Raw genomic sequence first — 18,585 nt, 5'->3', positions numbered from 1 at the left:
TCAGAGTCAAATAAAGCCAACTTTATTCTTGTTCTTTTTTTAGACTTCACTGTCTGTCCTACCACAACACAATTTCCATCTACAACACGTAAGTTTGATGATAACACCAGTGTGGCTAAATAGAAGATATTTTATCGTGTCATTTATGAAGGAAACCGTCGACTTTTTCAGTGTTGTTTTCTTAATTGTGCAGCTTGTTTTTTTATTATTGACCCATGATTTTTGACTGAACATGGTTTTATCTACAACTTCTGATTACAAGTAACTATTTTTCAAATACGACTTATGTAGACACAACTATGACAGTTTACTGAAAGACAGAGGACCACTTCTGTACTTTAAATAATTTAAAGGGGCCTTACCAAGATTGTCTTATGTTTTTCAGAGCAAACTAAATCCATTTATTGAAATGACATAACTATATTAAAATCATTTTTGGTTTCGTGCTGATCCATTTACTTTTCTTACGTTGCTCAATAATCCACATTTAAACCAGTTCTCCCAATTCATCGCTCACCTTCTTCACCATGAGAAGTCTGCTTCCTTTCTCCTGACGTGTTCTAAAACATCCCCCGTCTGCTTATACCATTTTCAGATACATTTAGGATCCATCCCAACATGTGATGGAGATTCCTTGTCAGCCCATCTGCTCCTATGCTAATATACGAAGTTTGAACGCTATATCAAATGAGTGGTTCTTGACCTGCTGCACAAGCTCTGTGCTTACAACACAGAAACCGTCGGCTGTGCACGAGCCGGAGGGGGGAGGGAGCTCATAAAGTTAGCTGATCACTGCTAGCTCGAGTTGATAACTTTGCAGAGAAAGCATTTGTGTTAGCCTGGGTGCCAAACATACTCTTCCTGAAAGGGGCTGTCTCACGTTGTGACATCATCACGTGAGGACTGGTTATTGTCGTGGGTATGGAGAGGCTAATGTTAAGAGCGCAAATTTTTAGAGGATTACTCAGAAATGTGTGTATAGATCAAAATACCACTTTGGGGTTCTTTATAGTGAGAAATGAACGGTATAATACACTTAAATGCTTAAAAAGTTGTTTTTCCATGGTATGGCCCCCTTTAACTGTAACAAAAGTCATAAACTGCTGCACGATCCTAACTTATTTCTCTGAATGTCTTCCAGCAAATCCTCCACCCTCTTATAAATATGTCATTTCTGTTGAGCTGAACATGACAGATTTGACAACAGTCAATTGGTTGAGGAGCATTCTGAGAAACATCTCTTACCCCATTAGGATCAATGGAAACACATGGATCAGTCAGGCCAATATTTCTACAGGTAAAGTCATAGAAAAGCATTTGTAAACAGTCAGATTAAGAAAGTGTTTACTATTTTTGAATAACAATGTGTTTTTAAAGACCTTTTACATAAAATATGATGTTAACTTGAAACGTTCATTAATTCTAGACATACAGTCTTTAACCACGAGTTGTTAAGTGAAGAGAAAATGTGATAACAAATCTTGCAACAGATGTCTTTTCTTTTTTTCTGCAGTTTGTTCTCCAGTCAGTGATGGTTACCAGTGCAGATGTGAGGATCAGTATCAGTGGTCATGTGACCAGTGTCAGATGTATGGAGCATGTGACCAGATCTCTGAAGACTCATGTGGATGTATCAAAGCCATTCCTTCTGATGGAAACTTCTGCCAGTCTGTGGATCAATACAGTAAGAAGTTTGAAACAGTTGTTTCTTTCTGAGGACATGTTCCAAATCAAATGAAGAAAACTTATTCTGTTCCTAATGTCTTTTTAGACTTCACTGTCTGTCCTACCACAACACATTATCCATCTACAACACGTAAGTTTGACGACAACACATTAGTGTGGTTAAATCAAAGAGATCAATTTTCAATCAAGGTTTAATAACCATGAACAAAGGGGCAAGGCAAAGGCAGGTCAGGGTCCAGGCGTGGTTCGAGGCAAAAGGCAGACAGGCAAGTGAGGAGACAGGCAGAGATCACAAACCAGGAGGTGTAACAAGGAGGAACACAGAAATGTTTGCCAGGAAGTACAATGACTTTGCACTGAGGGGTTGACAGCTGGCAGGCTAAATACTGGTGGTGATGAGGTAGATGGGAGACAGTTGAGGAGAACTGGCTGAGGGAGTGACTGCTGAGAGTGGAGAGGAAGTGCCAAGTCAAAACTCAGGTGAGGGCTCCCTCTGGTGGTCAGATGTGGAGCCAGATGGGGGAATGCTGACAAGATCGTTGTGCCATAAGTTTGGGAAACCATTGACCTTATAGTGTTGCTTTAATAAACATGCAGCTGGTTTTGTTAACTAAACTATGATTTTTGACTGAACATGGTTTCTCTATATCGTTAACTTTAGATGACAAATAACTATTTTACAAATACTACACATGTAAACACAGCCATGACAAATAAATGACAGGCAAAATACAAATATTTTCTCATCTTCATCTGGTATATATTTTTTTTAATCTTTAGACTGTGCCAATACCCAGCGAACATTTCAATGTGGGCCCCATATGGTTCACCTTTGAGCTGAAATGGTTGGCCCCAGAAGTTTGTCCGCGGTTCCATGGTGGCCCTCAACTGTTTTTACCCACACTGGCTTTGGTAGGGACTCAGTGGTCTGAGTCCTTACGCTAACCAGCCGCCCGCTGGACAGTGTAGCTAGCTAGCAAGCTGCGTGGCGGACTGCGTGTTGGACAGCGTAGCGAGTTAGCAGGCTCTGCTGCCCAGCAAGCCGGACTACTGAGTGCCCACTCAAACCAGTCAAACTTTTTGAAACTTCTTTCCCTTAAAGCATGAAACTGTAAAATGAAAGTTATTAATTACTGCATGTTTCTAACTTATTTCTCTGAATGTCTTCCAGCAAATCCTCCACCCTCTTATAAATATGTCATTTCTGTTGAGCTGAACATGACAGATTTGACAACAGTCAATTGGTTGAGGAGCATTCTGAGAAACATCTCTTACCCCATTAGGATCAATGGAAACACACGGATCAATCAGGCCAATATTTCTACAGGTAAAACAACGGAAAAGCATGTGTAAACTCTCAGAGAATGAACATGTGTGTACTATTTATGAATAAAAAAGTTAAGTGTCAAAGGACAGACCAATTTTAAAAATTCTTTGCATAGAACAGATTAACTTTTTACAATGTTTAATCACATAGATATAATCTCTATAAACAAGTTCTGTTGTAGATAAAAACTGTGAAAAGAAATGTTGTAAATGTTGTCTTTTGTATTTGTCTACAGTTTGTTCTCCAGTCAGTGATGGTTACCAGTGCAGATGTGAGGATCAGTATCAGTGGTCATGTGACCAGTGTCAGATGTATGGAGCATGTGACCAGATCTCTGAAGACTCATGTGGATGTATCAAAGCCATTCCTTCTGATGGAAACTTCTGCCAGTCTGTGGATCAACACAGTAAGAAGTTTGAAGGAGTTCTGTCTTTTTAAGGATATAATCCAAATCAGATGAAGAAAACTTATTCTGTTCCTAATGTCTTTTTAGACTTCACTGTCTGTCCTACCACAACACATTATCCATCTACAACACGTAAGTTTGATGATAACACATCAGTGTGGCTAAGTTGTACAAATCTTAGTATCATAAATTTGGGAAACCATGAACCTTGACCTTGTTAGTGTTGTATTTATAATTTATCATTAAATAACCCATAATCTTCGACCTAAACTGGTGTGTTTATATCTTCACCTTCAGATGCAGCTGACTCTTTTACAAATACAGATATGAACAAAACTACGACACATGAATGATGGTCAAAGTAAACACTTATCTGCATGTTCATCTTTCATAGATTTAAGATTCTGAGTCTCTGCCACGATTAAAAAATAAAATCACAAGAACCACTGATATATGACCACTATAACAGCTTACTGAACACCAGAAGATCATTTCTATAATTTAAAGCATGAAACTGTAACAAAGTTTTAAACTGCTGCATGTTTCTAACTTGTTTCTTTGTATTTCTTCCAGCAAATCCTCCACCCTCTTATAAATATGTCATTTCTGTTGAGCTGAACATGACAGATTTGACAACAGTCAATTGGTTGAGGAGCATTCTGAGAAACATCTCTTACCCCATTAGGATCAATGGAAACACACGGATCAGTCAGGCCAATATTTCTACAGGTAAAGCCATAGAAAAGGATCTGTGATCTTTTAAAAGAAGGATGTCTGTCTATTTTTTTTTAATGAAAAAATGTGGGGGTTACAAATCTTGCAACAGAAGTCTTCTTTTCTTCTGCAGTTTGTTCTCCAGTCGGTGATGGTTACCAGTGCAGATGTGAGGATCAGTATCAGTGGTCATGTGACCAGTGTCAGATGTATGGAGCATGTGACCAGATCTCTGAAGACTCATGTGGATGTATCAAAGCCATTCCTTCTGATGGAAACTTCTGTCAGTCTGTTGATCAACACAGTAAGAAGTTTGAAGGAGTTCTGTCTTTTTAAGGATATAATCCAAATGTTAAAGAAATTTATTCTGTTCCTAATGTCTTTTTAGACTTCACTGTCTGTCCTACCACAACACATTATCCATCTACAACACGTAAGTTTGACGACAACACATTAGTGTGGTTAAATCAAAGAGATCAATTTTCAATCAAGGTTTAATAACCATGAACATAGGGGCAAGGCAAAGGCAGGTCAAGGTCCAGGCATGGTTCGAGGCAAAAGGCAGACAGGCAAGTGAGGAGACAGGCAGAGATCACAAACCAGGAGGTGTAACAAGGAGGAACACAGAAATGTTTGCCAGGAAGTACAATGACTTTGCACTGAGGGGTTGACAGCTGGCAGGCTAAATACTGGTGGTGATGAGGTAGATGGGAGACAGTTGAGGAGAACTGGCTGAGGGAGTGACTGCTGAGAGTGGAGAGGAAGTGCCAAGTCAAAACTCAGGTGAGGGCTCCCTCTGGTGGTCAGATGTGGAGCCAGATGGGGGAATGCTGACAAGATCGTTGTGCCATCCATCCATCCATCCATCTTCTTGACCGCTTCTTCCCTTTCGGGGTCGGGGGGGTGCCGGAGCCTATCCCGGCTACTGAAGGGCGAAGGCGGGGTACACCCTGGACAGGTCGCCAGTCCGTCGCAGGGCCCCAATCACACACACATTCACTCTCACATCCACACCTAGGGGCAATTCAGAGTCGCCAATTAACCTACGAAGCATGTTTTTGGACGGTGGGAGGAAGCCGGAGTCCCCGGTGAAAACCCACGCATGCACGGGGAGAACATGCAAACTCCACACAGAAAGGTCCCAGCCGGGATTCGAACCGGGGCCTTCTCGCTGTGAGGCAAGAGCGCTAACCACTGCGCCACCGTGCAGCCCATCGTTGTGCCATAAGTTTGGTAAACCATTGACCTTATAGTGTTGTTGTAATAAACATGCAGCTGGTTTTGTTAACTAAACTATGATTTTTGACTGAACATGGTTTTTCTATATCGTTAACTTTAGATGACAAATAACTATTTTACAAATACTACACGTGTAAACACAGCCATGACAGATAAATGACAGGCAAAATACAAAAATATTCTAATCTTCATCTGGTATATTTTTTTAGATCTTTAGACTGTGCCAATACCCAGCTAACATTTCAATGTGGGCCCCATATGGTTCACCTTTGAGCTGAAATGGTTGGCCCCAGAAGTTTGTCCGCGGTTCCATGGTGGCCCTCAACTGTTTTTAGCCACACTGGCTTTGGTAGGGACTCAGTGGTCTGGGTCCTTACGCTAACCAGCCGCCCGCTGGACAGTGTAGCTAGCTAGCAAGCTGTGTGGTGGACAGCGTAGCGAGTTAGCAGGCTCTGCTGCCCAGCAAGCCAGACTACTGAGTGCCCACTCAAACCAGTCAAACTTTTTGAAACTTTGAAACTTCTTTCCCTTAAAGCATGAAACTGTAAAATGAAAGTTATTAATTACTGCATGTTTCTAACTTATTTCTCTGAATGTCTTCCAGCAAATCCTCCACCTGCTTATAAATATGTCATTTCTGTTGAGCTGAACATGACAGATTTGACAACAGTCAATTGGTTGAGGAGCATTCTGAGAAACATCTCTTACCCCATTAGGATCAATGGAAACACACGGATCAATCAGGCTAACATTTCTACAGGTAAAACAACGGAAAAGCATGTGTAAACTCTCAGAGAATGAACATGTGTGTACTATTTATGAATAAAAAAGTTAAGTGTCAAAGGACAGACCAATTTTAAAAATTCTTTGCATAGAACCGATTAACTTTTTACAATCTTTAATCACATAGATATAATCTCTATAAACAAGTTCTTTTGTAGATAAAAACTGTGAAAACAAATGTTGTAAATGTTGTCTTTTCTATTTCTCTACAGTTTGTTCTCCAGTCAGTGATGGTTACCAGTGCAGATGTGAGGATCAGTATCAGTGGTCATGTGACCAGTGTCAGATGTATGGAGCATGTGACCAGATCTCTGAAGACTCATGTGGATGTATCAAAGCCATTCCTTCTGATGGAAACTTCTGCCAGTCTGTGGATCAACACAGTAAGAAGTTTGAAGGAGTTCTGTCTTTTTAAGGATACAATCCAAACCAAATGAAGAAAACTTATTCTGTTTCTAATGTCTTTTTAGACTTCACTGTCTGTCCTACCACAACACATTATCCATCTACAACACGTAAGTTTGATGATAACACATCAGTGTGGCTGAATCAAAGAGATCTTTGTGCCATAAGTTTGGGACATCATTGACCTTATAGTGTTGTTTTCATAAATATGCAGCTTGTTTTGTTAATTATACTTTTATTTCTGACTGAATATAGTTTGACTATCTTCACCTCAAGGTACAAACAACTATCATACAAATACTACAGATGTGATTACAAGTATGACAGATGAATGACAGACAAAAAATAAACCAAACATTCTCATGAGTCATGTTAAAACCAAAAATTATCATGTTCATCTTTCATAGTTTTTAGTTTTCAAGGCCGTGTACATAGACAAAAATTAATTAAACATTAATTTAAAGAATTATACTGTAACAAAGTCATAAATGGCTGCATGTTTTCTAACTTGTTTCTTTGAATGTCTTTCTTTTCAGAGGCAGCTCCTACAACACAGATTACAACACACACTGTTGTTACTACTGTTACTGCACTATCTAGTACAAATATTCCTTCCACGACTGACACATTAACCTCAGAAATTTCTACATTTATCCCTACAACTCAAGACATATTCTATACAACAAAAATTCCTACCACACCTGAAGAAAAGAATCCAGAAACTACACATTTCCCCCTTACAACAAAAATCCAGACACCAGATATTTTCACAAGTATCTCTACTACTCCTGAAACACAGACTACAGCACTTACTACAAACAGTCCTTTAACCATTGATACAGAAACTCCTGAAGTCACTTCAGTTTTATCTCCTACAACAAAAATCCAGACAGATATGTCTACAATTATTCCCAGTACTGCGGAAACACTGACTACAGCAGATACGACAAATAGTCCATCAACCATTGATACAGAAACTCTAGAAACTACAACAGTTTTGTCCCCTACAACGAATATCCAGACTCCAGATAAGTCTACAATAATCTCCACTTCTACTGAAATGCTGACTACAGCAGTTACTACCAATAGTCCTTCAACCATTAAAACACAAACCCCAGAAATTACTACAATTTATCCCCCTACAACAAAAATACAGACTCCAGAAATGTCTACAATTTTACCTTCTACTGCTGAAACGCTGATTACAGCACTTACTACAAACAGTCCATCAACCATTGATACAGAAACTCCAGAAATTATGACAGTTTTTTCACCTGCAACGAATAGTCAGACTCCAGATATTTCTACAACAATCCCTACTACTACTGAAACGCGGACTACAGCAATTACTACCAATAGTCCTTCCACCATTAAAATACAAACCCCAGAAATTACTACAGTTTCTCCCCCTACAACGAATATCCAGACTCCAGATATGTCTACTATTATCCTCACTACTATTGAAACACTGACTACAGCAGTTACTACAAATATTTTTTCCACCTTTAAAACACAGACCCCAGAAATTACTTCAGTATTGTCCCCAACAACACATATCCAGACTCCAGATATTTCTACAATGATCCCTACTACTACTGAAACACTGACTACGGCCGTTATTACAAATAGTCCTTCAACCATTAATACAGAAACTCCAGAAATTACAACAGTTTTATCCCCTACAACAAAAATCCAGACACCAGATATGTCTACTATTATCCCTACTACTAATGCTGAAACACTGACTACAGCACTTACTACAAACAGTCCTTCAACCATTAATACAGAAACTCCAGAAATTACTTCAGTTTCGTCCCCTAAAACAAATATCCTTACTCAAGATATGTCTACCATTATGCCTTTTACTTCAGTTACTATGAGTAGTCCTTCCACTACTAAAACAGAAACTCCAGAAATCAATTCAGTTTTGACATCTACAATGAATATCCAGACTCCAGATAGTTCTACAATTATGCCCACTACCACTGAAAATCTGACTACAGCAGTTACGACAAATAGTCCCTCCACCATTAAAACACAAACTCCAGAAATTACTACAGTTTCTCCGCCTGCAACAAATATTCAGACTACAGAAATGTCTACAATTATCCCCACTACTACTGCTGAAACACTGACTACAGCAGCTTCTACAAATAGTCCTCCCACCACTAAAACAGAAACTCCAGAGATCACTTCAATTTTGTCCCCTACAACACAAATTGTTATTCCGGATATGTCTACAATTATCCCCACTTCTACTGAAACACTGACTACAGCAGTTACCACAAATAGTCCAACAATTAATACAGAAACTCCAGAAATTACAACAGTTTTGTCCCCTACAACAAAAATCCAGACACCAGATATGTCTACTATTATCCCTACTACTACTGCTGAAACACTGACTACAGCAGTTACTACAAACAGTCCTTCAACCATTGATACAGAAACTCCTGAAGTCACTTCAGTTTTATCCCCTACAACAAAAATCCAGACAGATATATCTACAATTATTCCCAGTACTGCTGAAACACTGACTACAGCACTTACTACAAATAGTCCTTCAACCATTAATACAGAAACTCCAGAAATTACAACAGTTTTGTCCCCTACAACGAATATCCCGACACCAGATATGTCTACTATTATCCCTTCTTCTACTGCTGAAACACTGACGACAGCACTTACTACAAATAGTCCTTCAACCATTAAGACAGAAACTCCAGAAATTACTTCAGTTTCGTCCCCTAAAACAAATATCCTTACTCCAGATATGTCTACCATTATGCCTTTTACTTCAGTTACTATGAGTAGTCCTTCCACCACTAAAACAGAAACTCCAGAAAACACTTCAGTTTTGACCTCTACAATGAATATCCAGACTCCAGATAGTTCTACAATTATCCTGACTACTACTATTGAAACACTGACTACAGCAGTTACTACAAATAGTCCTTCCACCATTAAAACACAGACCCCAGAGGTGTCTACAGATTCACCTAACACAACAAACACTCACACTTCAGAAATTCCTACAATTATCCCTACAACTGATAAATTACCTTTTACTACAAGTACTCCAATTATTCCTACAGCTACTACCATTATCACTTCTACAAGTGATAAGCAAACTACAAGAGTTTCTACAGTCATCCCGATTACTTCAACAAAACTGACTACAATAGTTTCCACAAATATTTCTCCTTCTCCGACACTAACAACTACGGTGACCATATATAATCCCTCCACAGTTAAAAGCTGTACTTCAGAAATACCAACATTTATTCCTACTACAAACATACCAAAGACTTCAGAAATTACATTTATCCCTACTACAGCAAAAACACTGTCAACGACAATGACAACAAATATTCCTAAAACAAAAACAGTTAGCTACTCCACTGATAAAACACCAACATTTGCAGTTACTACAGAAATGTCGTCTACAATTGCAACACTGACCTCAGAAGTTGCTATAATAAACCCTACTTCTACCAAAACACCTACAACAGTTATTCCTTTTACAACCAAAACAGAGACACCAACAGTTGGCACAGTTTTCTCTACCACTGCATTTTCTACTACAGCTGTTACCACAGCTGGAACACAGAGTTTTACAACTGACACATTCAATCCTATCACAAACAAAACACAAATCAGTAAATCAGCAACAGTTGTCAGTACCACACATAGAACAACAACAATCAGACATTCCACAATTCACCCCACTACTACAACGCCCATGACTACATACGCAGTTAAGACTACTCCAGTCAAGACCCAGCCTATTACTCCAACATTTTCTACAATAAGCAAAAGTACAAATACAACAGTTAGTACAACCATGACCGTCAGCTCCACCACCAAGTCTGAAGATGGTATGTTGTGTTCTAATATTTTTGTGTAGCCATTCTGACTTCAACATTTTTTCTAGTGTGTTAGTTAAAAATAAGTATAAAAGTTTTTTTTTTTTTTACTAAGAAAGTTTAAAACAGGAAACTAAACATAGTGTTTAAATACAGGACAATAAGGCGCACTATTGAAGAATGGGTACACCATACACATAAAGTGCATTGGGTTCTCACATCCCTCCATGTCGCTCTTGACTTGAATAACTAGTGTTTTGAAATCCCATCCAGAGGTGCAACGTCGTAGCGTTCTAAAGTAATAAAAGACATTAAAACCCTTGTGATATCCTAGGTATTAATCAGGGTCACTACTGTCATGCATGTCTCACACAAAGATGTTTTCTGTCAATTAGCTACCACTAAAACTTGTCTTAATTTTTGACAAATTTGAAATAAAGTTTAAACCTCTCCTTTTCGTTTGCGTATAGTTATCAAAATAGAACTGTCTGTCACCCTGAACATCAACTTCAAAACAGAATACAACAATCAGTCAACTTCTGCCTATAAAAAATTGGAAGGAGACATTGTAACAAATGTAAGTACATGGTGTGACCACATCACTTCTCCATTTTAAGTTGATCAAAATGCTGTTAATGTCATTCACTGTTTACTTTACACAGTTAAGGAAACAATATTCTGAGATCCCGGGGTTCAGGAATGTCTCTGTGACAGGATTCCGGTAAGACATTTAGCATTACCAAAATAAGAGAAATTAAAACATTTTGCGATAAGAAAACAACTAAAGTTTTACTCTTTTTTTTTTCCACAGGCAAGGAAGTGTGATTGTAGACTTTGTTATCCAGGTATTAAACGGTTCTCAAAAACAAATTGAAGAAGCAAACAAAAACCTCACTGCGGCCTTGAGTTCCATTGGAACCGTCGTTGGAGTTCCACATTATTACAGTACATCAAATACACTTTTTTTTTTACATTGTTAAAAAAATGGTCACAAAAATAACTTATTTTCTTTTATTCACAGGTTTGAATTCTCTTAAAATTGATCCTAGTTCTTTATTGATTTATAAACCCGTGACATTGACATGTTCATCAGAAGTTGATGTAGGAACGGTTTCTGGTGCTGTCTGGAAATTTAAGGAATCTGTTATTTTATCATCATTAAGGTATAAAATTACTACCAAAGTAAAGCAGTCAGAACTTGAAATCAGAGAAGTTATTCCTTATGATGCAGGTAAGGGTTTTTTGTATACAATTACATGTAAATAAGAAGTACATTGTTTATTATGCAGTGTTTCTTTCTTTAAAAAAGTACTATTTTTCTATATCACAGGGAAATATGAATGTATTCTGAATGGAAACAGGTATATTTTTCACCAAGAAGTCACAATAGCAGCAGGTGATATTAAACAAGCTCCTTTGGTGCGAGTGGACAGTCAAAGAAATGTTAAATGCCAGCCAAACAGGAAGGAAGACATTCAGTGTTGTGTTCAGTCTGCCTACAAAGTCATCTTTTCTGAAAGTTTCACAATAGCCAAACCAGGTAAAGTACTTTTAAATTCTAAAAAAAAAACAAAAAAACTAATGGCAAAACATGAGAAAACTCTGTATTTAACTTTGTATAAACTTAATTTAAGGTTCTTCTGGAAAATATTGCATTACTTACTCTCATACAATTGAAAGCTGCACCTCAACAGTGATGAAAGAAATCACATGTAAAGTCGAGGGGATTGATGGTTATGACAAGACAACAACACTGAGGATTTTTACAGGACGTAAGTAAAATAATATTACTCTAAAGTGTGGTACATCTTTACTGTTTTTGTCAAAATGGCTAATATAATATATACCTTTTAAAGCTGTTACATGTGACAATGAACAATATGGAAAAGGACAAGAAGGGGATGAAGCGGAAGTTATGTGTCCGGAGGGTCAGGAAGGATACAAGAAAGCAAAATGTCAAGGAGACATGTGGAAAGTAATAGAAGACAAGTGCATTCTTACGAAGATCAAAGAGTTATTTATCGAGTCAGAGGTATGAAACAAATTGTTGATTTTAAAATTTATATAATTTATGATACTTAAAATGCATAAAATCTTGACAGAAAAGAAGTGTTACGAAGTTTGAAGTAAGAAAATAATTTCTGGGCAATTGAGTTTTCTATGTTCTGATTTTTCTTAATTTATGTACTTTGTTCATGCAATTCTATTGTTTTCAGGGTTTGATGTCAACAAACGTGAAAAACTTTTCTCAAAACCTAAAAGATGCTGTCCTGAACAACAAAATGGAAATTGCCAGCTCATCTGAAACTATAAATACTATTGTCAACATTTTAAATACCATTGCAGAAGTCTCGGATGCTGTCAGTAAAGATGTGATGGAGGTATGAAACATTATTTCTGAAGTCAAATATACTCTAAATGGATATGATAAGACACCACTATGTTTCAGGCTCAACTTAGGAGGAGCTTGAATCTCTTAGGAAAGCTTGCGTTGCAAAAGCATAGTGGGTGGGTGTAAATTATGTATATAGATGAATGAATGGATAGAGCTGTAGATATGGATGGATGGATGGATGGATGGATGAATGGATGGATGGATGGATGGATGGATGGATGGATGGATGGATGGATGGATGGATGGACGGACGGATGGATGGATGGATGGACGGACGGATGGATGGATGGATGGATGGATGGAGAAAGGGAGGCTGGGAGAATAGATGGAAATCATTGTGGGTTTCTTCAGTTTGTTTTCTTATTTGAGACTATAAAGTTCTTCTCAAATTGGCCCACAAATAGAGTGGTGGCTTATTTGATTTCTAAGTTTATTTTAGCGATGCCCTTAAGATGTTTTAATGTAACCATGTCTCATTCACAGAATGTCCTACAAACTGTTGATGTCCTCATTGGAGATGATGCAAAACCATCCTGGGCTTTTCTCAATTCCAACACAAGTCAAAATGCCAGTTCAGAACTGCTGGGTTCACTAGAGTCACTTTCAATTAGACTAAATGACTCATTTGAAATTAACACCCCACTTATAACGCTTGTTAGAACCACTTTTACTTCAAGTTTTGCAAAAGATCTAAACTCCACCGTTTCCATTGAAATTCCTTTCAGTGACAACCTCAGTGCAAACATCACCACCATTCTTCTGTCCACGTTTAATAATGTTATACCCCCACGAAACTCAACCTCCAACAGCAGCTTCCTGAATGACACCAGCAATCCTGTGGATGGGTCTCCTGGTACCAACTCAGTTTTCCTTGTTAATACTGATAAAACTGTTAACAATGTCACCCTGAAGTTCAAAAAGATCAATGAAAGCTTGCCTCTGGACAGATCATTCCAGTGTGTCTTCTGGAATTTTGAACTAGTAGATGAAACTGGTGCCTGGGATGATGAAGGTTGTACGTTTGTTTCCAGAGTTAATGGTACAGTAACCTGCAACTGCACCCACCTCACATCCTTCTCGATTCTAATGGCAACAAGTATCCCTGAAGATATAAGAGACATCTTGGACATAATCACCTACATTGGAGTTGGAATCTCTCTGGCAAGCTTAGTCATATGTCTCATAATTGAGGGATATGTGTGGAGAGCTGTCACCACAAACACCACTGCCTTGATGCGTCACATCTCCATTGTTAACACAGCCTTGTCTCTGCTGATCGCAGACATTTGTTTCATCATTGCAGCCTCTTACTCACAGAAGGCCCTTGAAAGCAAAGATGGAGACCATAAAGGTTTGATTGGACAGTGCACTGCAGTGACATTCTTCATGCACTTCTTCTACCTTGCTCTGTTCTTCTGGATGCTCGTATCAGGCCTTCTGATCTTCTACAGGACAGTGATGGTTTTCTCCCACATGTCAAAGTCCATCATGATAGCAATTGGCTTTGTTGTGGGCTATGGTTGCCCTCTGATCATCGCTGTTACCACTGTTGCTGCTACAGCACCGAGTCAAACATACATCAGGAAGAATTACACTTGCTGGCTTAACTGGACCGAGTCTAAAGCTCTTCTGTCCTTGGTCATTCCAGCCCTGGTTATAGTCGTGATCAACATCATTGTTGTAATCGTAGTTTTATGCAAAATGATGAGAAGATCTTCAGGAAACACCATTCAGCCAGATGAAAAGAACAGTTTTGTGGTCATTATAAGATGTCTGGCCATCCTGACACCTTTATTTGGACTGACTTGGGCCCTGGGGATTGGAACCATGGTTTCACCAAAAGACAAAGGGATCCACATAGCCTTTGCATTCTTTAACTCCCTGCAGGTATTTAAAATCATCGAGAAACAACCCAAAACTTTTTACAGACTTTTAAGCTTTTTTGTCTTTTAATGTTTGAATCGTTGCAGGGTCTTTTCATATTAATTTTTGGGACATTGTTCGATTCAAAGGTATGTTGAATTTCAGTTGATTTACAAACTTTAGTGCAGTATCTAATGGTTGTTGTGAAATAATATAATGCAGTTGTTAGCAACCAAACACTCCTATATTTAAAATAATATTTCAAATGTTTTTTAAATACATCTGTATTCGTTCTCTTGAATAATTTTGGTCTAAAAATAATAATAATATTTTATCAAATTGTATGTGTTATTTTGTTAGTTATAGTCAAGTATCATCAGCATAACATTGGAATTGCATACTATACTGCCTTATAATGATTACCAAAATGGAAATAGCTAAAAAGAATTTGAACATAGCAGAGTCTAATGGTAGAGCATGTTAGACAGCTGTGTAGGAAAGAGTAATCATTTCTTATTTATCTTTACAAGCTGGAATCTATCGGTCAATACAACAAATTAGATCAACAGAGTTCCTTCACTTCAGCTTAATGTTCCAGAATCCTTACATAAATATTTGATAGAACACACTAACACGGATGCATTCCAAACTACATCTCAAAAATTAAAATATGCTTTGACTTCCTAGGATCTTGTTTTAAAACATTTGACTTGGTCAATAACTATACAAAACCTATGTGAAGCACATGTTTTCCTTGTCAGCCATTAGCTCAGCTGATATTGTAGCATATCCATAAAAGGAATGCACTTTTGTAGATGTCTGTGCTTTGTAGAAAAAAATGTCACCTCGTCTGTTACCCAGAAAATATTCTTCTAAACATAGAAATTATGGCATGTTACCTAAATGCTGAAACAATTTTGGTCACCATAAAGGATTTGGCTCTTCAGTACAGTACCGTTTTGATGGCTATAGTTTGAAATAGCCAGACTACATTTTTTTATCTTAAACAAACCACACAAAATAAAAGAAATATAAATTACAAATGTTTTGTTTTAAAAAAAATGTTTCTGCAGATCCGTTTGGCGTTGTCAGAAATACGCTCTACTGGAGGGTCCAGGACAACAAGAGTGAGTCATTTCTGTGATATTTTCTCTGAAAGTTTAAGGCGGACAACCATAGATTTAAGTTTAATCATGGATTAAAGAAGCTCAGCGATGTCATGAATGTGGCAATGGTAAGGATCACGTTTAGGTGTATTCTGAAATTAGTATGGGGTAAGTTACAACTGTTGACTTTCCATAATTAGTAAAAATCGGAGTAAAATGACTTATGTTGGGTCAGCAGGGGTAGGGTGGTGGACCACTGATCAGAAGATTGGTTACCGCCTTGCCATGCGTTGAAGTCTCCTTAACCAAGAAACTGAACCCCGCATATAACCACGTGTTTGGGACCACCAATGTGTGAATGTGTGTGAATGTAAAGCGCTTCTGGGTTTCTTAGAGGGTAGAAAAGTTCCATACAAGTATACCCCATTTACTGTTCAATATCTTTTTTTTTTTTTAAACTTGTCCTGTCCAACAGCTGAGCCAACAGATGTGGGCTGAGAGCTTCTTGTGTTGGGCAGATTTTACTGTCACAACAGGGATTTATTGAGTATAAACCCCTGTTGTATTTAATGCTAAACTTTATTTATATTGATTATGTTTTATTTTATTTATTTGTTTTTCTTTGTCGTTGGACCGGACGGAAAAAGGGAAGAGGGTGGGGGAGGGGTGGGGGGGAAGATAAGATGGCAACAGAGGGAAGCAACATCATAAAACAACCAGGACTAAGTGATAAACTAGAATGGGCGGGGCCTGTCTACACACACACTCTATAGTTACACACACACACTTGTTGGCCAAAATAGTCTCTACATTTAAACTAAACATACTCACATATACTATACATATACTACACATGTCAACTATAACAGCAACTCCATCATACAAACCCATTCAGATAAAGACTTTCATTCTGTCACACAAACAGTTAGTGCTAAGGTGAGCTGATACCTGTGCTCAGGTGAGTGTTTATGTTTCACTGAGATGGATGGTGATGGAATGTACTCAGGGGGGGAGCGCCTGGCCATCCCCACGCCAAGACCCCCCGCCGGGGCAGCAGCTGCAGCCAAGATCCCCCAGCACCCGCCATGGAGCCGTGGAGAGAAACCGCCCGCCGGGCAATTACTGTTCAATATCTTTTGTGCTACATGCATTACCCATTGACTAAGAGAACTGGACAGAGTTAATGTGAAGTTACCCATAGAAATAACTTAACCCCAATGAAATGAAGCCAATTTAGTTGCTGTTTTTGGTGACACAAACATCCTTAGTTTGTAGCCAGACGACTGTGATTGGGTCGAGTCAGTCTGAGCTATCGTTTCCGTGGTAACTACTGTCGCTAATCAGGAGTAACCTTGTTCTAAATCCATACCCCTTCCACTGAAATCGAGATTGGAAGAATCTGTCAATTAAACGTTTGAGGTAGAGGCCTCATGCTTTTAATGAGGCACCTGATTGGTCAGTTTATAACTTGCAATAAAGAACATGTAAAATAAAAGCATCAGAGGAAGAATGGCTATTTTGACAAATATGACAACTTATTAAAAGCTTTTTATTTTTCCATAGAAGTTTATGAGAGTTTGGCTTCTTGGAGCCAGTAGTTCCTACTTGGAAGTGGGGAGGAGTTGCTCAGTCCAGTTCTCTAGATACAGTAAATGATTTCTGAAATTTTTTTTACTTTGACTTTTTCTTTTTAGACCACAAGTGGAGGTCCTTCCTCTTCAAGTGGAATTAGTTTTCCGGGGATATTTCGTCAAAACAGAAGCAAGTATCTTTACGGCAGCATTTCTATTTTATATTGAACCATTATTCAACTCAGTTGTTTTTTTCTTATTTTTTATTTCAGACGGTAATCAAGTTTCTTATCCTTCAAGCTGAGACAGCGGTGTCCGAGGAATGATGATCTAATGAGATCAGTGTGGGAAATATGACATTTAAGATTTTTTTTTCTAAATGAAATGTAAAGAATAGACTTTGCACAGTGTCTTCAATAGGATATTTCACAAATGCTCTTCTATGAAGTAAAATGTACAGTTTGATTTCCATCACTTAAGACCCATTGAAGTTTCTACTATACAATTTCAGTTCCAAATGTCTCATAACAGTTTTTTAATGAGCATTTGGGTTATTTTTATGTCTGTGAGTTATCTGTAAAAATGTTTTTGGACGGTGGGAGGAAGCCGGAGTCCCCGGTGAAAACATATATATATATATATATATATATATATATTCATTCATTCATCTTCCAGACCGCTTCTTCCCTGTCGGGGTCGCGGGGGTGCCGGAGCCTATCCCGGCTACTGAAGGGCGAAGGCGGGGTACACCCTGGACAGGTCGCCAGTCTGTCGCAGGGCATATATATATATATATATATATATATATATATATATATATATAGTGGGGTCCAGATGACCCCCACTCCCAATGTCACAATACCTAGGATAGCACAAGGGCTAATGTACTTGTAGGAACTAAATGGGTTTATCTTTTTCCAGTAATAAAAAAACACTGAAGTTGTGTATCTCAGGTCTCAGAGTTCTGAATTTGGATGTTTCCACCTGATACTGAAACAAGTTATTTTGCTTTGTTATCGTAAGACGAAGGTTGCTAGCTCATGAGTTGCTAATGAGTTGCTATCTCAAAAAGACGAGCTAAAATGAGGAGATGTAGTCATAAATTTAAAAATTATAATAGTGAAATATGAACAAAAGGATGGATGAATCCTAAAGTGGATTTAACAATCTTTGCTGCAATCACAATTACTCCATGAACAGTGTTATGTGAAGCACATTTCCATT

At 38.1% G+C, this 18,585-nt stretch overlaps 1 protein-coding gene across 1 annotated transcript; it reads left to right on the top strand.

Moving 5' to 3' along the window:
- Nucleotides 1–1,188: 1,188 nt before the first annotated feature.
- Nucleotides 1,189–17,687, top strand: LOC112158155 (mucin-4). Its single transcript, XM_036210665.1, has 17 exons — nt 1,189–1,297; nt 1,514–1,684; nt 2,858–3,013; nt 3,249–3,419; nt 3,993–4,148; nt 4,267–4,437; nt 5,977–6,132; nt 6,368–6,538; nt 7,403–10,447; nt 10,882–11,031; nt 11,697–12,078; nt 12,185–12,198; nt 12,283–12,458; nt 12,643–12,807; nt 13,305–14,708; nt 14,792–14,833; nt 17,634–17,687. Exons 1-17 carry the CDS (start codon nt 1,189–1,191, stop codon nt 17,685–17,687), a joined length of 6,693 nt encoding a protein of 2,230 aa, XP_036066558.1.
- The last annotated feature ends 898 nt before the right edge of the window (nt 17,688–18,585 follow it).

Source organism: Oryzias melastigma, linkage group LG24, assembly GCF_002922805.2.
Source record: "Oryzias melastigma strain HK-1 linkage group LG24, ASM292280v2, whole genome shotgun sequence".
NCBI lineage: Eukaryota > Metazoa > Chordata > Actinopteri > Beloniformes > Adrianichthyidae > Oryzias > Oryzias melastigma.
Note: the sequence above shows the minus strand (reverse complement) of the source record. Positions and strands in the feature narration are given on the sequence as shown.